Raw genomic sequence first — 25,826 nt, 5'->3', positions numbered from 1 at the left:
CCCCCACGCTAAAGGATAACACTGCCCAAGATGCAGAATCCTTTACAATTGCACTCTGAGCACCTATGAGGATGCATGGATTGTGCCATCTCTAGCAAAACCAAGACTCACTCCCCTAAGAGAAGGAAACCAGTCTGGTGGACCCCTGCCATAAACAGGTTATACAACAAAAGGAGGAAACTAGTTCAGAAAAAAAGCAAATCCCAAGAAGGAAAGACATCCCTGATCAGTATCAGTAAGAAACTAAGGTCCCTCATAAAATCATCCAAGGCTAACTTCGAAAGAAAAATAGCCAAGGATTCGAAAGATAACCACAAAGCCTTCTTTAGCTATGTCAAGAATCTAAGTGGCAACTCGCAGATATGCTCTGAGCTAGTGCAAAATAGCACAAAATGTACTGAACCTACTGATATTGCCAACATCCTGGCAGATAGATTCAGTGCAAACTTCACCTTCCTCTCACCTTCAAAAGGGCCCACAACAATACCAGAAAAGTGTAGTGTCCCGGAAATCACAGAAGCACAAGTGAAAACAGCCCTTTCAAAAGCTAAAAACACAGCATCAATGTGGCCAGATGGTGTCCCAGGCTTCTTCCTGCACAAACTGCAGAACAAACTAAACCCCACCTAAACACGCTGTTCAACCTCAGACTCTCCACAGGCTACGTGCCCATAGAATGGTGCACAGCAGCGGTTATTCTGCTCCACAAAGGAGGGGCCACAACTGACCCTGGTAACTATCGACCCATAAGCCTGACTAGCCTGGTCTGCAAGGCTATGGAGCGCATCATCCTGGAACTCATTAACAAAGACATTGGGAACCTCCAAACACTTGACCCGACCCAGTTTGGCTTTGTTAAGGGCAGATCATGCCTACTAAACCTGATTGACTTCTTTGAGACAGTCACCAAGGCCATAGACAAGGGAAAGATGGTTCACACAGCCTACCCTGATCTCGCCAAGGCGTTCAACACCATTCCTCACTCTGCTATTATAGAAAAACTCACCAGCCTGAACATAAACCCGCGCATCACAAGATGGGTTGCAAACTGGCGTACAGACAGAAATCACACGGTAAGAATAGCGGGCTCCAGGTCTGACTCTAAACCAGTCACAAGTGGTGTCCCACAAGGCTCAGTCCTGGGACCCCTACTGTTCGACATATACTTCTCAGAAGTACAGGCAAACCCAGGAGGACTATGGCTAACCAAGTCCGCCGATGACTGCAAACTGGGAGCCATAAGTGACTCTCCGGCTGACACGGACATCCTTCAGAAAAGGCCTTACTGAGACAGACACCTAGTGTCAAAGTCATGGCCGCAAGCTAAATGCCAAAAAATGCATAGTCATCCTGTTTGGGAAAAACAAAAAACCCATGAACTACCGCATAGGTGGCAGCCCCCTTTTACAATCATATTGCCAAAGTAGTTAGGAAATCCTTCTATGTGGCCCATCTAATTACTAAAGGGTTAGCATCTAGAAATAAAGAGGTTATAGTGCCCCTCTACTCGTCACTCATCAGACCCATCATAGAGTACAATGCCCTATTTGGGATGTACCTCACAAGACACTTCCAACAGCTGAAAAGACCATAAAAGCACCTCACCAAGAGGATTACTGGCCTCAAACATATGTCCTATGCAGCCCGACTGAAAAAACTCTGGCTATACGTATCGCTTACTCGGAGGTGATCTCTGCCTAACTTACGAAGCCATGTCCAACTCAGAATTGATGGACATGCTCCACCTAAAAAAATCCAAGTCACTGCGAGCCACGTGCTCTAGTGCGCTAAACCTTGCCACAACAATAAGTAGAACATGCTGGCGGGATAGATTCCTGTCACAGAGACTCCCCATGTATTGGAAAAAAATTCCTAACTACATTAGGCAGAGCCCCTCACTAACACTGTTCAAGAGAAACCTTGACGAGTGGATGGGTAACAGAAAATACACCCCTGGGATCACTTCATTGTCTCTGCTTGACAGAGGCTCAGTTAACTAATCAATGGGGCAGCAAAAGCCGACACACTCTGGCTAGGCTTATAAATGCCCTCGGGCAGATAGCCTAGTACCTACCTATGAACCTAAAAAAATCACATCTCCCATTGAACACTAAAAAACTAATTACATTGTCATAACAAAAAACTACCTCTTCAGACTTTTTAGTTTAAGTAAACAAGTTATAGTACATGCCTCATTTATGCCTGGATAGTTACAGGCATGAGTGTCATGTAGTGTATGCAGAAGAATGCCAAAGAAACTGAAAAGTAAGGTGTAAATAAAACTGGTGCAACCAGTACTACTGTGTGGTACAGAAACCTGAGCCATTAAGGTATAGCAGTTGGGGAAGCTAGAGGTGATCGTGATCAAGTGCCTCAGACAGGTGGTAGGATGCACACTATGGGGCAGATGAAGAAATGAGGACACACAAGCAGAAGACAGAGTAACTGCATTTGCAGAAAAGGTCAAAGAGAACAGATTACGGTGGTTCAAGGCACATCCACAGGAAAGCAGAAGACAGTTTGGTAAAGATTTTGGACAGCTAGGAGGAAGGCAAGAAGAAATGAGGCCATCCATCAAAGAGGTGGATGGATTGTGTGAGACGAGACCGAGTCAGGCATGAGTGTAGAAGAAGGTAGGAGATTGGCATAGAATAGGGAGAGATGGCAACAAGTGACACAAGACCCTGACCCCATGTAGAAAATGGGAAAAAGAGGTTTGATTGTTTTCTTTGAGAACTATTCCTTCTTTTAGCAATGAAGTGGTATCCAAGTTTACTTTAAGCCAAACTGTCCATATCCCTGTGTTTGGGGAAAAAATACTCCATACCTTGGATATCCACAGACAACTCTGGTACTATCTTGACTGAATTAAATCTTTTTCAGATGTTCGGATCAGTTGTTCATTTATTACGTAGGTAAGAAGAATGGACAACCTGCAACAAAACTGACTATTTCTAAGTGGTTGTCAAAAGCTATTAAATTTGCAAAACTATTCCAGCCATGGCCAAGACTCACTGTACCAGGGCCTTGGCTTCATCCATTGCTTTTTGGAAAGGGCTGGATTCTAGAACTGTTCCTGAACAGCAATTCGGTCCTCTGTAAATTCATTTTACAAAGCATTACAAGCATGATTCCTTCTCTGGGTCTAAATCAGGCTTTGGCACTGCCATTCTTTGAGCTACTGGACCCTTCCCCTCCCACCTCCCAGTTGTCGTAAACTAGGGCAATCTGTCCATGTAGCTAAGGCTATTGCAGCAGTGATCTTTATGATGAACATAGGACAGGTATACAAGTGAACTTACTGTAACAGTACATGTTCAAATGATCACTGCTGCAATAGCTGCTCCCACCGCCCACGTTTCTTAGAGTGTTGTTTATGCCAAGGAGTGAATAATTATTTGGTGTTCCTAAGATTGTCCTTTCAGACTCAGCCTCGCTGTCCTTGCTGACATGAATGCTCTGAAGGGCTTGGTGCCCCCATATGTCTTTTTAGTCAGCTCAGCTTTAGCTGACTGACAGTTTAGGCTTGTGGAAGGTACCCTGAAGCTTTGGAAGTTGGCTGACTGTTGTATGCTTGGTATATTCTAACCCATGTAGCTAAGGTACAGCAGCAGTGATCCTTAGAACATCCACCATTACAGTACGTTTACTTGCACAACTGTACTTTTTTGGCATCACTAATTTTCCATATGTTATCTGTCTTTTACATTAAATTTTACAAGAAGAATGCAATTTATTTTTTAACTTCTCTTGGTTCTTGTGGAAAATATTTTGTTTGTTCCAGTCAGGAGTATACCTAGAAAATTCCATTTTGTACTCCAGCTCTTTTTTGCTGTTTCTCAACCCACCTGGCATCTAAAAATTGGACATATCTTTAAAAATGTTGCCCCAGCAGTTAATAAATGTACAATTCATTAATAGTGGTCCCTTCTAAATCTATTAAAGATATTCTTTTTTAGATTATGAATCCAGTCTATAAGTTATGTACATGTTGTTAGAGGGATCACTTTAGACAATTATAGACATAATGTAGCCTGAAAAGCTACAATGTTTTCGTGCTGCAAAGAAAACATGATGTCCTTCTATTCACATGCTGCTGTATTCATGACATCAGGGAGTTTGCTTCTGAACTTCTGGCCATTATACAAAAGTTAAATGCTACTGTCGGGGTGTGTACAATGTCCTGCGCCTCTTCTTCGATGTCTGTTGTAAATGTGTGTGTGGTATAAAGCGGACGTCAACATGTATCCACCTCAGACTTTTCTGCCACCTGTGTGACTACCAGGTCCGGGCGTCGCTGTATTGGAAGAAGCATTTTTCTACATCCAACTCCAGATAAGTACCCCATAGGGGTTTACTAATCTTTTCTTGCCCTTCCTACCTGACATGAAACACAAAGCAGTAGCAAGTGTAAGTGTGGAAGGCAAATTCCACATAAGGACTCACATGAGCTCTGTCTATTCTGTCTAGGCCGAGAACACGACCAGACCGTGAGTAGTATTTGTCAGGTGTTTGTCCCCAAAATCCTTAGAAGCTGTTTAGCAGCTTTCAATTTGTACTTTGAGAACCAAAGGCTTAAACGTATAACCGCACGTATGGATCCATCGTTGGTACCCTCGGAAGAGCTCTGTCTTCCCTGAGTGTCACAGCCTCCGGATTGGCAGGCCTTTACCCAAGGCCTGCTCAACGCTTTCCTGGCATTACGTCAGGGCTCGATCCCTACTCGGGCTTCTACGACCTCTACCCCCAAGAGAACAATCCCTGACGACCCTTCTGTGGAAGAGGATTCTTTAAAGGATGATGATGAATCCCTCACCTACTTCTCACAAATGGCTTCTCCCCTGGGATATGCCTCCCTAGAGGAGGAGTCCAATGGCACATATTCCCTGGGCAAGGATATAAATTGTGGTGAGACCATCGCTAAGATGCAAGATTTCTTTAAATGGGATAGCAGCCAAGTCACTGAGACTCAAAAAAGATATTATGAATTACTCCATTTGGAGTCTCCTAGTCCTTCTGCTGTGCCCCCTGTATACCCTGCTTTTCCGGATGCATTTGTGGCTGCTTCTAAAAACCCTGATTCATAGCCCTCCAGTTTTCAAATGTCCAGACAGATTCTGCAAGGTGCCTGAGGCAGCAACCTTTCTCTGCAAGGCTCCTGCTGCAGATCAGGCAGTCATTTCTGTGACCATGGACAAAACTTCCAAATTACTCTCCTCCACTTCTCTGTTGTCCTCTGCTAAAGAGAGCAGAATGATGGAATGCTTGGGAAAGGTGTACACTTCTGCCACCCTGGCTGTAAGAGCCATAAACTGTCAGACACATATGGCTAAATATGCCCTCGCTCTCATGGCAGATATAACAAAACAATTGAAAGAACTACCAGATTCCCCTGCTAAGGCAAAGATCTCTTCCCCCCCCTGAGCTCTTGCTCCCAGGTCACAAAACTTTCTATCAAGTGCAGCTATGATGGTGTTGAAGCCTCTGCTAGAGCTTCTACCTCAGGCTCTGTCATCAGGAGGTACTCATGGTTGAGACTGCAACCTCTCCCTGATGACATCAAATCCAAACTCCTGGATGCACCTGTGGACAACATTCACCTGTTTGGTGCAGCTGCTGATCTCTTCAAAGCCCTCCAAACCAAAGGGAAGGAACTGCAGGAATGGAGACTTATCTTTGTCTCTCCAGTACCTCGTTTTCAGAGGAATTGCCAAACAAAAACCTCATTTGAGAGCTCTGGCAAGAGACCTCAGACTAAACCCAGAAGGGAGCACAGGAAACAGGCCCCATTCAGGCCTGCCTGTGACACTGATTCCTCTAGACAGTCCTTTCAGGGGAAAACCTGGTAGTCTGTGACTACCAGGCTCCTCCCTCAGACACCCCTCTAGCCATGCGCCTCTCCCTCGCCCTTCCCACTTGCAAGCAGGTTACCCAGGACTCCTGGGTCCTCTCAGTCATACAATAAGTCATACAATAGGGATACTTCATGTTCTAGGAGGCCAATCTTGCGAGAACTCCTTGCTTAAGGAACCATTCAGGAGGTACCCACCTTGGCAAGAGGAAAAGGATTTTATTCAAGACTCTTTTTGGTCCTCTGAAAGGAAGGCCCACTGGAGGCCTATCCTGGACCTATCTCACCTCCACACCTTCTTCAGAGTCCCCTCCTTCATGGTGCTCTCTCTCCCTACTCTCCTACCCCTGATCCTTCCTCAGGCTTTCCTAGTGTCCTTGGACATAAGACGCCTACCTACACATCCCCATTCACCCACTTTCCAAGAGGTAACTTCGCTTCTCAGTGGACTCTGCACACTTTCAGTTCTGTTCACCCATTTTTCAAGCGGTACCTTCGCTTCTCAATGGACTCTGCAAACTTTCAGTTCTGTGCTTTACCCTTTGTTCTTTCTATAGCACCAAGGATATTTACAAAATGTTTGGCCCCAGTCGTGACGTTCGCCAGAACAAAGGGAATACAGCTTTTCCCTTAATTAGATGATGTCCTGATCCAGGCTCCCTCAAGTTCCACAGCCCTGTAACACCTAAGCTTCACTATCTCCCTGCTGTCAAGTCTAGGATTTGCCATAAACCTCAAAACTTCCTCCCTGATACCCTCCCAAGACCAGGTGCTTCTCGGGTGTTTGATTCTGACAATTGAAACGATGGCTTGCCCACCTCCAGACAAGATTGTGATGCTCATATCTTATTTCGAGGACGTTCCTCCCCTAAAAGCCATCTCAGCCAGGTAATTCCTCAGAATCCTAGAGTCCATGGCCTCAACTATCTCCATGGTCCCCCTGGCAAGGCTCCACATGAGGAAGTTCCAGTGGTATCTAAGTTCAGTCTGGAAACAACACTTGTACCCACTGGAATTCATGATTCCCATGCTGCCGTGTCTGACCAGGGAACTCCAGTGGTGGATCTCCCAAATTCAGACAAATCCTGGCTTGCCCATACCTCCCAACCAGGATCTTTTTCACGGATGCCTCAGACACAGGCTGGGGTGCAACCCTAGGAAGCTGGAGAGTGAGGAACTCATGGATCCACAGCCAACAGAAGGAGCACATCAGTATCAAGAAAATGAGACCCTGATATTGGCCTTAGACGTTTTCCATAATCACTTTCTACCAGGCACTCTGTGGTGGTACACAGACAATACTGCTGTGCTATGGTACATCAACAAGCAGGGGGGGACAAAGTCCTACCTCTTGTGCAGACTAGCACTGCAGGCTTGGGAAATCGCACTGGGGATACGCATCCTTCTGCAAGCAGTTTATATCCCTTCTGCAGAAATGTGATGGCAGATTCATTGAGCAGGACCATGACCCTGTTTCATGAATGGATGCTGAACAGGGACTTGTTTCTGGACCAGGTCCATCAATGGGGTATTCCGGATGTGGATCTCTTCGCATCTCCCATGAACAGACAGCTCCCGACCTTCTGTTTTAGGGTACCGCTGCCAGAAGCATGGAAAGTGGATGCTGTCTCGATTTCCTGGAAGGGGATGTATGCCTGTGCATTCCCCCCTTCTCTCTCTCTCATAGAAAGAGTCCTACTGAAAATTCAGAAGGAATGGCCTCAGATCTTGCTGTTGACTCCATATTGGCCAAGGCAGCACTGGTTCCCTCTTCTATTTCACCTATCCAAGGGTAATCACCACAAGTTACCCCACCCAGTGGATCTACTCACACAGGACAAGGAAACACTCCTACACCTCAACTGTCTACGCTGAATCTTACATTGTGGGTGATAGTGCATTGATTCCCTTCAGATATCTATACACAGAGGACATAATCCAGGTTCTGCAGGAGGCCAGAAAACCGACTACTAGAAAATTCTACCTGTCAAAATGGAAGAGATTTTCATTGTGGTGTCTAAAAAAAATAATAACCTGCAACCAGTGCGAGTAGAGCCTCCAGTGGTCTTGTCTTTTCTGTGTAACCTTATGAAGTCTGGATTATCTTATTCCTCCATTAAAATACATTTGTCTGACATCTCTCCATGTCTGCCTTTAGTACCTCCTCTAGCTTCCAGGTCGGAAGTCAAATTCTTTGTGAGAGGAGCACTTCATCTCAGACCCCCAAGAAAACCCATTCCCGATTGGGATCTTGACTTTGTCCTTAAGAAACTGATGCTCCCACCTTTCGAGCCAGCCAAAGACTGCTCCCTCCAACATTGCACCTGGAAGACAATCCTCCTGGTGGCCATCACATCAACCAGAAGAGTCTCTGAACTCCAGGCCCTTATGGCAGATCCCCCCCCTTCACTGTCTTCCACAAGAACAGGGTATGGTTGCACACTAACCCCTCTTTCCTGCCCACAGTGCTCAAAAAGTTGTCTTTAAATCAAACTATAAATCTGCCAACCTTTTTTCACTCTCCACAGAACAAGGCAGAAAGGATACTTCATTCCTCAGACGTTCATAGACCGCTCCGGTATTACTTGGCCAAAACCAAATCCCTGAATCTGAAAGGCTGTTTGTCTCTTACCACCCAAGAGCCCTGGGTCAACCTGTTTCCAAGCAAACCATATCCTCTTGGATATCTAAAACTATTTCTTGCTGTTAAACTACTCGCAGCAAATCTCTCCCAGCCCCGGTTAGGGCTCACTACCAGGGCAGTGTCTTCCTCTGGGGCATTCCTTAAAGAATTAGACACGGCTGCTATCCTCGAAACAGCAGCATGGTCCTCTGCTCATACTTTCACTAGGCACTACAAGCTGGACTTGGTTTCTAGAGCCAGGGCTGTATTTGCCAGAGCCATCCTCCATGGGTTTGTAGAAAGTGCTTCTGGTCCGCCTCCGCTTCCATTGGACAGGAGCTTTTGCACTCTCCCTGATGTCATGAATACAGCAGAATATGAATAGAAGGGCATAGTATTGTTGTGTAAGAACTTACCATAACCTTAGATGTCCTTCTCTTACATATACTGCTGTACAGTTTCCCACCCAGCTTTCTCCCTCACACTTGCCTGACTCCTGGAGTACACACTAACTGTAGCATTTAACTTTTGTATAACGGCCGGACATTCGAGGGTTCACAGGAGCAAACTCCCTGATGTCATGAATACAGCAGCATATAGAAGAGAAAGACCTCTAAGGTTATGGTAAGTTCTTACACAACAATACTTTCTCTGTACAGTATGGAAGAGTATGCCTGGCTTTACACCCTTGGTTCTTGTATTATTGGACCACATTTTTGATTTAGCTGCTTCTCATTACCATACTAATCCTAAAGGCTTCTACCATTATTGCTTTTAACTTTTTAGAGGTTTCCTGGAGTGCGACTACTCCTTGTACTAGATGGAAACCACAGTGAAATGCAGAATTATTATTCTGAGAGAAGCTTGTTTTTTTTTTTCTCCAAGACTTTCATGAGTAATTCTAAAGGCATTGGATAAGACTTGCCTTTGTTTTGAATGAATCACTTTGCACCCCATTTGTTATGTCCCTTCATTTAGAATGCTCAGTTTTCTGTGCCTTCCTGTTTTCTACTAACCTCACCAGTGTTAACTCAGTTACCAGTCTGGTAGCCATTTCTGATCTTGCTTATAATGCTTTTGTGTTTAGCTGCGTTAGTACACCTTGCTGATGAGTAATGAAATGACTTCTAGATCCTCCCTAAAAGCAGTTTATTGCTCGATTCTCAGTGAATGAACTCGTACATTTGTCGGTCGTGAACACTGCGCTGCATGTCTATGTAGCCCACTAACCTTTTAAGTGCTTAGCACTTCATTCCAGGAGAAAGTCCATTTGTTTTCCTTCTGCTGTGGTCAAAATAATGAGTCTGTAGCTTCTCGTTTCTGTTTTCTTCTTGTCTGGAGAAAGGGAGTCTTAACTATCCTTCTGTAGTTGTATGGTACAATTCTACTCTTTGCTGATCTGCTAATGTTATCTCTTTTATACTTTCTTTCAGAATGCTTTTGAAATTACATTGTAAGATCACATGTAATTAATTTACTTTTGACTGTAGGCGTTGTTAAAATAAAATTTGCTTCTCTGACATTCAGTGGTGCTAAATCTTAGTTGTATATCTCCTGAAATAGTGATTTATTTGAGTTGATATTTTTTTTTTACAGTTCTTCCAAGACTGATGTGATGTCACCATCACCATGTCAGGCACCACTACCGTTCTGCAGCAGTTTGTCAGTGGCCTGAAGAGTCGAAGTGAAGAAGTAAGAGCTAAAGCTGCCAAAGACCTGCAGCATTATGTCACCACTGAGCTACGGGAGGTGAGTGGTATTGAATGAGTTCTTCAGTCATTGTTTTTAAGATTAGTCAGCAATGCCGCATAAGAACCACCATTGAAGGTGAGCTAATAGTTCAGAAGATGATGGGAAGTACAGTTAATCTGGGAGATAGAATATATTCAGCTTGGATTATGTTAGAGGGAAAGGAAATTGAGGAATAAGTGAGGAAAAGAAAGTCAGAGAAGAAATAGGGAGCAGTAAGTTGTGATAATGTTTAGTGTGGTATAGTTACAGTTTTGTAGCCATTGACTCCTGAGAAGAATTTACAAGATTCCATGTACTCATCTAACTGAAGTTTCAGTATTGCTAGGGTTTTTCATTGTGTAATACAGAAGTGTCAGACACAGATGGTTATGAGGGCTGCAAGAGGACTGTTACACTCAGGTGATGGCCACAGTCTGCAAACAAAAAGAAAGGTTCTCAGTACAGCTAGGATTGTTGTGCAGTAGCATCCCTCTCCCAAATTTATGCTGGTTTGAGGGCTGCTTGAGACCTGAATTCCATAAGTTTGAGATTCCTGGTCTAATATGTAGAGAGAAGTTATGGGCATTTTTATTTTCCTGTTCACCTACTACCCTTTAGCCCCCTCCCCCACAGGTCTGGAATCCATTCATTCCTGAGTACTAGGGGGGCCTATATGCATACTAGTGAGAGGTGACCATCTTCTAAGCAGCCAAGGAGGAGTTTGTGCCTCGTTCCCTCACCCATTCTTTCACCTGCTGATGAGGAAGGAACGTGCTTGTCCCAGCTGCCTCCTAGTCTGACTCACCTGCCGGAACGTGCTATCCATATTTCATGAAGGACCCTAGCTACCCCTAGGTCAAGAAACTATGTAGCGCTGTCTTTCCCTCAGTGTTATTTCAGTTTGTTGAGTGAAGGCTTTCAGTGATTCTGTTGAAGCATTGCCTCTCCCCTTGTAGATTAATTTAAATGTGATGAAGGGCGATAATGGCAGCACAGCTGTCTGGAATTTTGTAAATCATTATATGTCATTTGTGAATATCAACATGATTTATGTAAGATGCTTGTGTTACAACTGTACTAGAACTTTGTCATGTGTATATCAAACTGCTAGTTCAGAAGTGTGTGTAACCACAGTGTGTCCTACTGGAAGAGAACAGAAATGTACATGCACTGTTGTAACTGTTTAAATTTATACATTTTTAATAGTGGAAACTGGAATATAGGAGGTTAACTTCAGTCCAGTAAAACTTCAAAAAAATAACTGAAATTAAATTACTTCATGGCTAGGCCATAAAAAAGATGTTATCTTTCAGTTTCAGTGCAGCAGCAGACACAGTACCTGTACTAGGGAACTTTGTCTATTGTCTTTAAGGTGAAATAATTACTAGTTTTGAAATGTGAAGGGATGCAATTGTTTTATGACTTCCATCTGCCTAAGATCCGAGGTCTGTGTATTTTCACAGGTAGATCCTAAATACTACCAGCTGCCATCAATGGTTGTTTTGGGCCTGGGAACTAGGAGTCAGATGGCAAGCAATGTCATTCTGCAAGTTATCCCAGCATTAATGTTTGAAGTATTAATTTAAGAAGTCTCTTAAAGAGTCACCATTCTGTATGCTGCCTTGGACCTGACAACAACTAGAAGATCCATTCACCATCTTTCCCTTGCTCTTATGTAAATTAACTAGGGTGTAGTAATTCTCCAAGATATTCAGTCAGGAATATAGTGAAGCTTAGTTTTAGATGTTTTATTTATTTATTTGAGACTGTCCTCCTATAATATTTTAAATATTTCCTGTGATTTTTGAACTCTGTCACTAAATATATGTTTAGTATTGTCTTGTTCTTTTATTATTAAATATATTTAAACATTTCATTGTGGCTGATCTGTCTACAGATATTTAAGTTCTGAGAGTACTTGCATATTTATTTGGTGACGTTGTGTAGACCACTCCTAATAACTACTATTTGTATTAATATTAACATTACACAGTAAGATTGGACACCCTTTGTTAAGAGCCTTAAAGTAGCTGATAAGGAGTTGGCTGGTGGCAGTGAAAACTACCTTTATAGTCTAGGCAAAAGGGGGCATAGCTATTAAACCTGTGCCAGCCTTTCCCAGGTGTGTGTGTTGTGTGTATAAATCAAACCTCAGAGTGTGTGTGTCAGCTACCTGGGCAGGAACATGAAGCACTGGTTGGACAGAGAGGGTGCTGGAAGTCCTGGCTGGCCACTCAGCTATGATCTCAACTCTGTAGCTTTGATATCGGGGAATCTTATTGGGGATCTGAAGAAAGAGGGAGAAACAAGCCCCAGACTCACTGTGGTCTCTGTGTACTGTTAAGGGAAATTGCACTTGATGCAGAGACCTGCATCCTGGAAATACTGTTTGTGTGTACCTTGTTATCCTCCCAGTATACATCCCCCCACTGGTGCCAGTGGTGAGAATTGAGGCTCTTTGATTACTGGTCAAGTGGAGGTTCGCCACAGTAAGCATCACATCGCTGCAGGGCATTCAGTTTCTCCCAGTTTTGCAAATGCCCTTACATACACACTTCATGAAGACTACACTTAGACTTTGAGTTATCAAACCTTTATGTCCTTTGGTCAAAGGGCACTGTTATTGTGCATGTCATCCCTCCAGCTTGACACCATCTCCCCCTCCCATCAGTATGGGTGAACCTGCATAAGCTACTCACTCCCGTCCTCCCCTGCTTGGATCTTCCAGTGCTTGAGCCATCAGTAAAATTTGAGGCATCTGTTTTTTCATTTTTTAGTCATATCTTCATCCCTGTATGCCATTGCTTTTTTTCCAAGTTAACTAAAATGTTTTTACAGCAGCTGACTATTAACATTCCCATGATGACACAGTGGCGTAGTGGGTAGTACTGTCACCTCAAAGCACAAGCCTCTCCCTTTAAATTATCTGTCAAGGTACCTCCTATATGGCATCTGCATGTCCTGTGTCTGTTTGAGTGGGTCTTCCCTGTGAACTTTTTTCACCCAACTCCCTAAGATATGCATTAGGCTGATTTGTTGAATCTCTCTTTAGGTGTGCATGTGCTATATCTGTGATGCAGAAGAAAGGCCTGGTAATCTATTTTTGTTCCCCTGTTTGCATAATAAACCTTGTGGGTGAAGACATCTGCTCATGGGGTCGCTGTAGGAGTCTGATACGACTTATGAAAATGGGTGAATGGACTAAAACTGTCTTGATGTCCATAACTTTTGACATTTACTTTACTGATGCAAATTGCTAAAATTTCTAGCTGAGAAGCACAAGCTTGCTAATCTAGGAGTAATTGTTAATTGCATGATTTTTTTTTCATAGGCTCATAGCTGTATACTAAGCTTACAACCACTAGGGCCCTTAAAAGCGTAGCTGTGCGATGCAAAGTGGGAGGTTAGTATAATGGTTAAGCTGTTTACCTCACAGACACAAGGTGTAGGGTTTGATTCTCACCTTTGAAAGAAATTGGCTAGACTTAAACGGTCACAAGGGCAGCTAACCTAGTACTAACCTATGAAATGTGACCTACAAATTTGATTTATGTTTGATTTGTAGGGAGTGATTTACTGACTGCCTCTGTCCATCAGACATAGGAGCAAGACGAGGGGTTAATTTCCACATAAGCATCCATTGGTCCAAGTTGCACTTAAATATGGAGGAACTCTGCTTCAAACTAATGGGGAGCCTGTTTCAGAGAACGGGAATTCTCTGAGAAGCATATCTGTCTCTCTAACATGTTAATGTATCCTGTGGGGATTGAATGCAGAACCTTCTGCATGTAGAGGAAATGAAGTAACCACTTACAGCACAGACGTTTTATGGACAATTCATTTGTTAATGATCGTACATCACGATTAATAGTTTAACAAAATAAGATAAAAAATAAGATATTTAAATGCATAGTGAATGATGTAAATGGAAATAAATTCATGTTACAGAAAAAAAATCTAGCAAAGGGGAAATAAACGAAGAAAAAAGAGTTTTATATTAAATACAGACCGCAATACTTAACTTGGAAAAGACTGTGCCTGGTGACCAAGTATATCTAACAAGCCATCTTTAAAATACATCATAAAAATCATCATCGGCCCTCTTTTTCCCATTTTCTACATGGGATTGGGGTATCGTGTTAACTGTCGCCATTTCTCTCGATTCAATGCCCACGCTCTTGCCTTCTTCAATACTCGTGCCTGACTGTCGCAGATTTCCTTTCAGACAATCCATCTACCTCTTTGCTAGATGTTCTTGTTTCCTGTTACCTTCTCCCTGTCTGCCCTCAATCTTCTTCACCAGGTTGTCTTCTACTTTTCTGCACATGTCCAAACCACCGTAATCTGTTCTGTTTGATCTTTTCTGCAATTGGAGCTACTTTAGCTTCTGCTCTACATTCTTGTTTCTTCGTCTGTCCCACAGTGTGCATCCTACCACCCTTCTCAGGCACTTCATTTCCATCACCTCTAGCTTCTTCATCTGCTTTGCTTTTACTGGCAAGGTTTCTGTACCATACAGTAATACAGGTCGCACCACTGTTTTGTACATACTACTTTTCAGCTTCTTTGGCATTCTTCTGTCATCGAATACACCTGTGACTCTCTGCCAGTTGGCTGCAGCCCCTCTGATTATCACTAGCTTTGACCTCTTCATTCCGACTTCCCTTCTCCTCAACCACCACTCCCAGATACTACAAACTATTTACCTGTTCCACTATATTCACTTCTATCTCAGTTCTCAGCTTCTTCTGATTTCCCTAATTTGCTGCCATTATAACTCTCTTATCTGTGCTTAGTTTCATCCCATGTGCCTTCAGTTTTGCATTCCATTCCTCTATCTCTTGCTGAAGTTCTTGCAAAAAGTCTGCCTGTCATGCCACATTGTCTGCACACAGTAACCTTGTTCATCTGTCCCCTCCAACCTGTTTGCTAATGTAGTCCATCACCAGTATGAACAGCAATAGGCTCAGAGCTGAACCCTGATGTACACTCTCCCACTGAGAGCCCCTCTGTGTGGCTGAACACTGTTTGTACTTGAGTCATTGGATCCTTGTACGTAGCCTGCACTAATTCTACCAGTGTTTCTGGGACTTTGAACCACCACAGTACTGTCCAGAACAGCTTTCTTGGGACCTTCTCATATGCTTTCTCCAACTCTAGGATTGCCCAGTTGGACTCCTTCCTCATCTCTAGTTTCCTTTAAACTATCTATCTCACTGCAAACATTGGGTCAGTTGTGCTACATCCTGATCTGAATCCAAACTGCTCATCTCCCATCTTACATTCTGCTACTCTGCGTATCTGTTTATCAATCACTCTGTCCAGAACTTTCATGCATTGGGATAGGAGTTTGATACCTCTGTACTGCCCACAGTTGAGGATGTCCTCTTTGTTCTTGTACACTGGTACAGGTATGCTTATTCTCCAGTCATCTGTGATTTGTCTTTCTCCACACTTCTATGAGTACCCTCAGCCATTTCTCCCCTGTCTCACCTAGCATCTTTATCATATCTGCTGTGACTTCATCTGATCCTGCTGCTTTCCCTGACTTAATTTTCCTTAGTGCTATTCTTACTTCTTCTAGGGTGGGCTTCTCTTCTCTCATCGTAGGCTGTTTCTGGGGCAGTACATCTTCTGTGGTGTTTTCTTCATTCAGAAGCTGCTGGAAGTACTTCCATCTGCCTTTGATATCCTGTGGGCTGGTTAGCAGGTTGTTGCTGGCATCTCTTATGAGGGGTATCTGACTATTTTCTTTATCTTTCTGTCTTTGCCTTGCAGCCTGATATGGTTTCTTTCTACCACCTATTGAGTCACTTTCCAGAAGTTGGTAGAGTGCCTCCGATGCCCTACTCTTTGCTAACATAAAAATATATTGTTGCTAAACATCACTGTCTTTCTCGCCTCCCCCTTTCCCACCAGCCATAATTTAAGTAAAACTGACTAGTTGTTTTCCGCAGAATCTTGTACTGCAATGTTGGGAGCCGTTTATTATTGTAGGCCTATCTTATCATTAATCTTAATAGATTCTATATTTGAGATTTCTCTGATTAATCCGTACAAATCTGCTATCAAATGAGGATCCTGAGATTCCTGCTTCTCAGTAATTACTTTCTTTAGGAGCAGCATTATTAACAACAAAACAATGCCCATTGTTTACCCATTTGCTCTTCTCTGGGACCTCTAAAAAGCACAAAGTGGTAACATTTGGCCTTACTAGCTAGAGATCTAAAATTAGAACCTCTTGCTGGGATCTGAACAATTTCAGTTGAAAACATTTCCAAAATACTTAGAGCCTTGTCCCTTCTTCCTTTTCCCAAATCTCCAGCAGTCAGCTAAGGCATTAGGGTACATCTGCTGTAACCAGTTAAGTGTTTATAAGGAAATGTTCACAAAAATTTGACTACAATCTGGAAATGATCACAGCAGAATATATTGTTTGGGGGATGAGATAATTACTTAATCATTGGGCTTGATTAATCTCGGTTTTCAACATCCTTGCTCAGCTTTCCTCAAGGTGCTGTTAACCATTTCTGTGACCAACATCAATTGATTAATTTCTACCCTGCCACCCATCCATCTGCACAATTTTTGAAAACCTAGGCAAGAATTTAGTAAAGCCTACACATTTTTTTCGTGTATGCATTGCACCGCAATGCGTACACAAGTGTAAACAAATTTAGGTTCAGTAAACGTCTCTTGGCGTTACACAATCACGCACAACTAGGGAAACTTCTGTGCAATGCAAATTTGTGCTTAAGCAGGTGAATCTTACACAAATGAAGCAGGCAGATTGATTCAGCAAGTGGAAAGGCATCCATGTAGATCCCGTGTTCGTAGTGTACATGGAATTTTCCACGTATAGGAGTCCACATGGACAGAAAGGGATATTATAGTCCACAAATATGGACATAACTCCCTTGAAAATAGTAGATCACATGCATACATGTGCAAAACATACATTGTGGATGTTTATAAAAGGTAGAGGATATGTAAAAGTAGCAAATTTTTTAAAATAATTTTCCCATGTTTGCGCTATGCACCGTATTGCACAAATATGCTTAACAGGAAAAAAAAAATTAAATAAGAGCTATAACGTAGTTTTCAGAAGTGTAGTGTAGGAGCATGCATCAGGTCCATACAACAGTGCATTCATGCTGTTACCCAGCTCACACAAATGTGTATGCAAATGATGTTCCTTTGTTGAATTGCTAAAAGGAGCAACCGTGTCCCCATCTAGTTTGTGTAGGCTCCTTCATGGTTTTGGTATTCTCACTGTATGTGGATGACATCAGAGGAGGGTGTCTTGTCACTATTACGAATTTTTGGTGTCAGTGCACATGTTTGCATGGCACACCATATAGCTTAGCATGTTTGCGCAGACAGATGACCCATGTGGCAGTGTTGACCTAGGCATTTGTCAAGTAAAACAGGAAATTTTCGATTACTAGCATAAAGTTTTGTGTAAGCTGTGCTGCGCGATACAGTGCATAGCGCAACATTGCGCATTAAAGTAGGGACTTTAAATTATGTCAGTTTTTATTCTAGGCAGGTGAACTGCATCATAATTGGCCAATCCCACATGGTGAACCTACAGCAGACCTGCATAAAGTATGCATACATGCTACAATCTAATTTTCTGTCAGTACTCTGACCCACTGGATTACTGACTTGTAAATTGTAACTGATGAGATAATGCTAAGGACTGCTGCAGCTATTCGACATCTGCATGTGGTATAGGATGAAGTCAGTGCTGCTGGTGCTGCTGACAGTAGGCCTAGGCCGAGAAGGAGAAGTGTTCAGGCCCAGGGTAACCTTCCAGGAACTACATGAGCTGGAGATTGTAGAGTGCTACAGGTTGGACAGACTTTTTACAAGAACTCACTGAGCCAGAGCTAACGGAGTGGAACCCATCCCATTGGAAACTAAGGTATGTGTAGCCCTCAGGATACTAGCTACAGATAATTTTCAAAGGCCAACTGGTGACATGATGGGGATATCACGGGCATCTGCATCCAGGATACTCCAATTTCTGGATGCTATGCTTCCACATGACAGTGACCACATATCTTTTCCCCTTGACCCTGAGGTGAGGGCCAGAAATATGCAACACTTCTACCATGTAGCACACTACCCTGAAGTACTGGGTGCCATAGATTGCACTCATGTACACATCAAGGCACCACCTGGTGAGCAGGGTAGAATCTACATTAACTGCAAGGGATACCACTCCATCAACTGCCAAGATGTGTGCAATGCCCAGGAGATTATCTTGAATGTGTGTGCTGGCAACCCTGGCAGTTATCATGACTCCCATATCTGACACACGTTACAACTGTACCAGATGTTTGCTAGGGTGGACATCCCATAGGGGAATTTACTGGGGGATGCTGGCTATGCCCTGGAATCCAAATTGGAAGCCACGCACTCTCCAGCTAAGACCGGCATAGCTGGTCAAGAGGAGAAGGTCAACACTTGCACCAGACCACATTGAACACACAACCTTCCAGAACACACCAGCGCCAGCTTCACATAAAGACACAAACCACACACCCACTTTTGTGGAGGCTCTCAATAAAAATCTACCCAAGCAGCAGAGACCTACAAGGCAGAAATGCACTCGAGCACCACAACACAACTCTAATCACGGCACACACAACTCTCCTAAACAGTGTGCCACTCAACCAAAGCCCATAAGGCAAAACAGCATGCCCAACAACTAGTCATAGGTGACTCGATAGTGAGGCACATTGATGTCCTGCTCACTAGGTTGAATAAGGAGAAAGTAACAGTCAGCTGCCTGTCAGGTGCCAGGATCCATCACATAATGCTCTCACTCGGGTCCCTCAACAACAGGTACAAATATGACACTGTCATTGTATATGCGTTTGTGAATGATCTGAGACGTACCTCCTTGGACTACATGAAAAGAGATCTGGAGGAGCTCTTGGATTATGTAGCCCAGGCGGTTATGACCCTAGCCCTGAGCAGCATCCTACCATCACCCAGAATGATACCACAGTACAAGCAGAAAATTATTGATTCCAACAATTGACCAAGTTTCTGATGTCATTCTAAGGGGATCCAGTATCTGTCTGCTTGGGCTGACATGTTTGACAGACTGTCACCCCTGGGCTTCCGGATACTGGCCAAGGCTCTTGCCACCCCTGTAGTGCATTCTTTAGGCAGTGTACCAAAGACCAAATTACCACCGTAACAGCTACAAACAAATCCTGTTTGAGGGTCATGCTGCTCAATGCTACAAGTCTAAATCTCAACATGCACTCGCTCTAAGCGTTCCTTAAAATGGAGAACAACGACATTTGTGCTGTAACAGAGACCTGGTTCAAGGCAGCAGAAAGCACCCCCACACTACCAGGCTATAACTCATTCCACACCTTTCAGCCCCAGAACTTGGAACGAAGCTCCAAAGGTGGTGGTGTTTTCGTATTCATAAAAGATGCGCATACCTCCAGACTGGTAGCCCATCATAACACATCAGAGATACTTCAGGTGCAGATAACATTGGGTAAGACAACAATTCCATTCATAGCCTGCTATAGGTCCCCAACCATGTCTCAAGACTCGCACTCCACGTTCCTAAGAACCCTGGGAATATTGGGGTCCAACCTAACACTCTTACTAGGCGACTTCAACTACCCCTCCATTAACTGGGAAAACTACTCATGTACCAATACACCTGCCCAACGTTTCCTGGAGTTCATTAATTCCATTGCCCTGGACCAGCTCGTTCTCACCCCCACTAGAGGTAGCAACATCCTTGACCTGGTCATTACTAACATGGGCGACTGCTGCTCAACACCAATAGTCAGCTCCTCCCTGGTTAGATCAGACCACAAACTAATCACCTTGGAAATCCACATCCCTCCCACCCCCCTCCACCCCCACAAAGGTAACCACCATGAAGAACTTCTCCGAAGCTAACTCTGGGCTCCTAAAAACAGAGGTGGTTAACTTCACGGCACCCATGCAAATAGAGAAATAGTTGTATGACCGCCGAATCATACACCAGTGGACTGTACGAACATGTACACAAATGCATGGATCTTGCCATACCCAATAGAATCAAGACGCTCTCCTCCAAAAAAAGGAAGCCAATCTGGTGGTCCCGTGACATAAACTCTACAACAGAAGGTGGAAGCTGATGTGGAATAAGGTGAAGTCCCAAGACTGGAAAAGCTCCCTTAGCAGCCTCAACCAAAAGTTGAGATCCCTCATCAAATCCTGTAAAGCTCGCTTTGAAAACAGAATTGCAGCAGATAGTAAAGACAACCACAAAGCCTTCTATAGTTATGTAAAGATTCTCCACAGCAATGCCCAGATTTGCTCTGAGCTACTGCACAATGGTACATCCTATACAGAGCCTACAGATATTGCCGGTATACTGGCCAACAGATTCAGTGCCAACTGTATCCCTCCCCCCTAAAGGACCAATCACAATACCAGTAGATTGCCAGACGTCCAGTATTACTGCTGAACAGGTTAAAACAGCACTGTCCAAGGCTAGGAATACAGCTTCTATGGGAACTGAAAATATCCCTGGCTGTGCTCTACATCAACTACAGAGTGAACTGGCACCTCACCTGTGTGCCCTGTTCAATCACAGCCTCACCTCAGGCTTTGTCCCTACCGAATGGCGCACTGCTACAGTCATCCCTCTCCATAAAGGAGGAGTGACTACATGCCCTGAGAACTGTTGCCCCATTAGCCTGATGAGCCTGATATGCAAAGCTATGGAACGCATCATCATGGGCCTAATAAACAAGGATAAAGGGAATCTCCGAACTCTGGATCCCACACAGTTTGGTTTTGTGAAGGGTAGGTCATGCCTGCTCAATTTCTTTGAGTCAGTCACCAGAGCTGTGGATTAAGGCAAGGTGGTTCATACAGCCTACCTTGATCTGGCCAAGGCTTTTGATACCATTCCCCAGTCAGGAATCATAGAAAAACTCACTAAGCTAGGCATCAACCCCCTATATCACTAGGTGGGTTGCAAACTGGGTAACAGAACCCACAGTATGAAAATAGCTGACTCCAAGTCAGACTGCCGACTAGTCACTAATGGAGTCTCACAGGGTTTGGTCCTGGGTCCTCTCATGTTTGGTATCTACTTCAGTGAAGTCCAGGCCAACATGAAGGGACTCTGGCTGACAAAGTTCGCAGACATTTGCACGTTGGGAGCTGTTATTAACTCCCCAAGTGATGGTGACATCCTGCAGAATGGCCTCAATGAGACCAAAGACTGGTGTCAGAACCTTGGTCTTAAGCTCAATGCCAAAAAATCTGTTATCACCCCCTTTGGGAAAAACCCGGTTCCCATGAATTACCACATTGATGGTAGTCCACTGAATACAGAAGGCATTATAAGAGATTTGGGAACACAGGTTGACAGCAACCTCTCTTTTGATCACCACATTGACACTGTGGTCAGAAAGTCCTTCTGTGTAGCACATCTCGTTACTAAGGGTTTTTCATCCAGGAAAAAAGTTGTCCTTGTCTCCCTCTACTCTTCCCTCATTAGGCCAGTCGTCGAGTACAATGCCCCATTTGGCATGTACCTCACTAGACACCTGCAACAACTGGAGAGTCCGCAAAAGTACCTCACAAAGAGGATCCTAGGCCTTGGACACTTTTTTGTATATGGACAGACTCAAAAAAACTCCAACTATTCTCTGTCTCATGTAGGCGGTCTTTGCTTGACTTGCAAAGCCATGTCTGACCCAGCTCTGTTAGACATGCTACATCTAAAGAAATCCCAATCCCTCTGCACCACAGGCTCCAGAGACCTGAACCTCATTACCACAATTAACAGAACATGCTGAAGGGACAGGTTCATAACCCAGAGACTGCCCCTGCTATGGACTAGAGTTGCCATACATGTCAAACAGAGCACCTTGCTAACCGTCTTCAAGAGAAATCTTGAGTGGATGGGAAACAAAGTTCACCCCGTGGATAACTCCAGTGGCTGTACTTGACAGAGGCACTGGGAACTAAGGTCGGGTGGCACTATGCCAGCGAAATCCTATGGCTAGGCTTGTAAAGGCCCCAGTGCCATTAGCCTAGTACACACCTATGAATCTATGATGACACCCATCAGAAATGTACACACATCCATGGAAGAATGCCATAATGAGGCACACACACAAACTAGGAACATCGTAGATTTTGGGCTTCTAAAGTCACGGTTCTGGTATCTCAGTATAGCTGATGGAGGCCTGCAGTATACTCCAGCCACATGTGCGCAGATATTCACAGTATGTGCTGTGCTACACAGTTTGATCTTGCTGAAACAGCTGCAGCAGGATCAGCAAAGAGAAGGGATACACAGCCCCCCTACCAGTGCCTGTCACCACAGCTACAGTTCCAGGAGGACTCTGAGGAGGAACCACCTGCTGATGTTCCTGTAGGCAGACGTAGGCATGCTCAGTATGCCTTGGCTTTGCCTAAGAGGCCACGCATAGCACATTCGCCACAAACCAAATAAATACCTCAGACAACAGTACCAAAGGATTTATTGCCAAAACGTTAGCGCCTCAGCTCTCATAGCCTTCAAGAAGTCAAACTTCTTGAAGGCTGTGAGAGCTGAGGCACTAAAGTTTTGGCATTAAATCCTTTGGTACTGTTCCTGTGGTTTTTATTTTTCAACGCATAGCACATTCACTGACAACCTAGGAACGAATACCTAACTCCTACTCACATACAGATATTAAAATTCGTGCTAACCAACTCGCACATCCTGTACCTATCCATGTATTGGCTGTGTACGGCTTGCATCAGATAGTCAGCCCTGAACTAAACTTGTGTCAACTTCTGCACCTGCAAGGCAAGTACATACCTGCACAGTATTTTAGTGGATTGTAATGTTATGTCATTGTAGCTATGGACCTGGTGCATTATGCAGGCAACTGTACTGGGCTAGTTGTAAAGAAGTCACATCCACATTGGACTACAAATGCCCATTCCACTAGCACGTCACCATTTTATTTGGTAGGCCGCATACATAGAATTATCGTGCAGTCCTTACTCCTACAGATTACTGGTATCTCATTCAGGGGACATTTTAGAAAGTGAGGTTCAGTGATACTCAGACTGGTATGTGTCCTAGCAAAACATGGGCTTTTGTACTTCCACCCTTCAAAGCAGCAGTGTCCCCTTGTAGCTGCCCTAACAATAAATCATACATGTTGTATGGGCATTCCCCACAGTTATGACACACAACATCACAGCATAACAATAATGGGCACTTTGAACATATATATTATGTGTTAGTTACCTGAGAAGAGCAAAGTACGTATTTATTCAAGTGATGGTGTGATGAAAAACCCCTGTCTGTCAAGCAACCCCTGTGGCTCAAGGACTATGCAAGGTAACTTGTGTGATGGTGTTCGGGGTTCTAATCCTGAGACGTGCAGCTGTTTGCCATGTTAAGGAGTAATAAGTATTGCTTTGTGGACTGTGGCTCTGTGTATGCTCTTCTAGTATTAACCAGAGTCACATATCAATTACACATTATCATCAGCAGTGCGTATGTATCAGTCCGTTACTTCAAAATCTGAGGTTAATACAGGGATAGAAATGACACAAAACACCAAGGCTCAAACTTAACTTATTAATTTATTAAGCAAAATTTTTCTTAAAGTACAGTAAAGCTAATACTAAATAAACAGAAAAACTAATAAATCATGTACTTACAAGCATATGCATAAACAAAATCATCTTTGCCACTGATAGGGAAACTTCAATCCTATCCAGTGCAGCTATCTGTTCAGTCAAGGCAAGGCCGACACTGGCAAAATGTCTCTAAGCTCAGTTCAGGCTAGTGCTGTGATCAAATCCGGATGCTGATGATGATTTTCATCTTAGCCTTTGAGCTTTTATAGTCTTTTTTGAGTTGACAGAATATTGTAGAAAGATCTGACATTACAGGCTCATCATGAGTTGATGGAATATTTTAGAAAATTACAGATCATTTCCTAAGTTGTAAACAAGTCTCGTAATGTCTGGACTTGTGCCCTACTTCCCTTTTTCAGAGAACAGTTAGCTCACAACCTTGTGATATAGTTCCTCTTTGAAATCCCCACATTCTGGTAAACATCTTTTAAGCTGATAAACAACTTATAGGTTAACAAAAGTTCAGTAATACCAGTAATCAGTGAGCAAGGCCTGCTCTTAAGCATATTGTATTGTTACAATATTAGCAGCATATAGTGATGTAGTGGCATATCAAGAACTAGCAATAATCAATCTAGCAATAATTAAACATACACAGTGATATGTGGTTCGAGGCACAGCAAAAACTGGTAGACTGTGTGGATCCGTCACAGCATATACAAGACCTATCTAAAAAGTCATAGGTAATATTGGATTAGTCAGTATCAGAAGTGTAAAGTTTGGGGCTTGAAACCACATATCAGCATGCATATGTTGAAAATAGCTCCAAGTACCACCTGTAACATGATGTACTATGACAATATAATAACAGCTTTGAATGAAAACATGTGCTGTGATGTAATTTATAGAGATTTGTCAGGACCGTACACAAACAGTGATCAATACATCAGAACAGCTAGATATTGATGCACTCTTAATGAGATGGATAGCTGCATGGCTTACAAATAGGAAATGGCAAGTCTCATACAGCAGTTGCACAAGTGAAATTGGTTACATTCAAGGTGCCCCACAGGGCTCTGTCCTAGGTCCAAACTTGTTCAGATCTCTTTTTAGACCTATCCATTTCAAGTGAGTTGTTCTACATTCTGTATGTAGATGACTTGAAATTGGGTATACTGATTACATGTGTTACAGATGGGGGGTGTTTGCTAGAGCTTACTAAATTGACCATCTGGTCATAGGAGTATAATATGCTGAGAAATACATCACAAATGATGCATATGAGATTTGGAAGACATATACATTGGGCAGCACAGTGGTGCAGCAGTTAACATTGTCGCCTCACAGCAAGAGGTTATCTGGCTCGGTTCTCGGCTGTGTTGACTTCTGTACAGAGTTTGCTTGTTCTCCCTGTATTCACATGAGTTTCCTCCAGGTATTCCGGTTTCCTCCCACAATCCATAGACATGCGTCTGGAGCATTTCTTCCTGGGCCTTTGCTGAAAATAGGCTCTGTCCTAGTCGGACTTTCCCGGTCAACAAAATGATAAATAAAAAATAAAAATATACAGTGGATATAAAAAGAGTACACACCCGTATTTAAATGCCAGGTTTTTGTGATATAAAAAAATATGAGACTACAATAAATCATTTCAAAACTTTTCCCACCTTTAATGTAACCTATAATCTGTACAATTCAATTGAAAATCAAACAAATCTGTTAGGGGATCTGTTAGGGGCAAACTTATATAAAAAAAAAAACCTACAATAAACTGGATGCATGTGTACACACCCTTAAACTAATACTTTGTTGAAGCACATTTTGATTTAATTACAACATTCCGTCTTCTTGGGTACACACCTGCCATCAATTAAAGAGACTCTGATTAACCCCAAATAAAGTTCAGCTGTCCTAGTAGGATTTTCTTGACATGTATTCATTTACTTGCTACAGCAAAAGCTATGATTCGCAGAGAGCTTACAAAGCATCAAA

General features: G+C 43.3%; 1 protein-coding gene across 2 annotated transcripts in view; it reads left to right on the top strand.

Moving 5' to 3' along the window:
- Window positions 1–25,826, top strand: part of MTOR (mechanistic target of rapamycin kinase) — a 4,577,509-nt gene that overhangs the window by 91,441 nt on the left and 4,460,242 nt on the right. For both annotated transcript variants that reach the window (XM_044063218.1, XM_044063219.1), the window contains exon 2: window positions 10,071–10,223. In XM_044063218.1, the coding sequence (XP_043919153.1) occupies window positions 10,104–10,223 (120 nt within the window). In that variant the 5' untranslated portion in view covers window positions 10,071–10,103. The remainder of the gene's footprint in view (window positions 1–10,070; window positions 10,224–25,826) is intronic.

The sequence above is a fragment of the Protopterus annectens genome, chromosome 2.part1 (assembly GCF_019279795.1).
Source record: "Protopterus annectens isolate FY-2018-M chromosome 2.part1, PAN1.0, whole genome shotgun sequence".
Lineage (NCBI taxonomy): Eukaryota > Metazoa > Chordata > Ceratodontiformes > Protopteridae > Protopterus > Protopterus annectens.
Note: the sequence above shows the minus strand (reverse complement) of the source record. Positions and strands in the feature narration are given on the sequence as shown.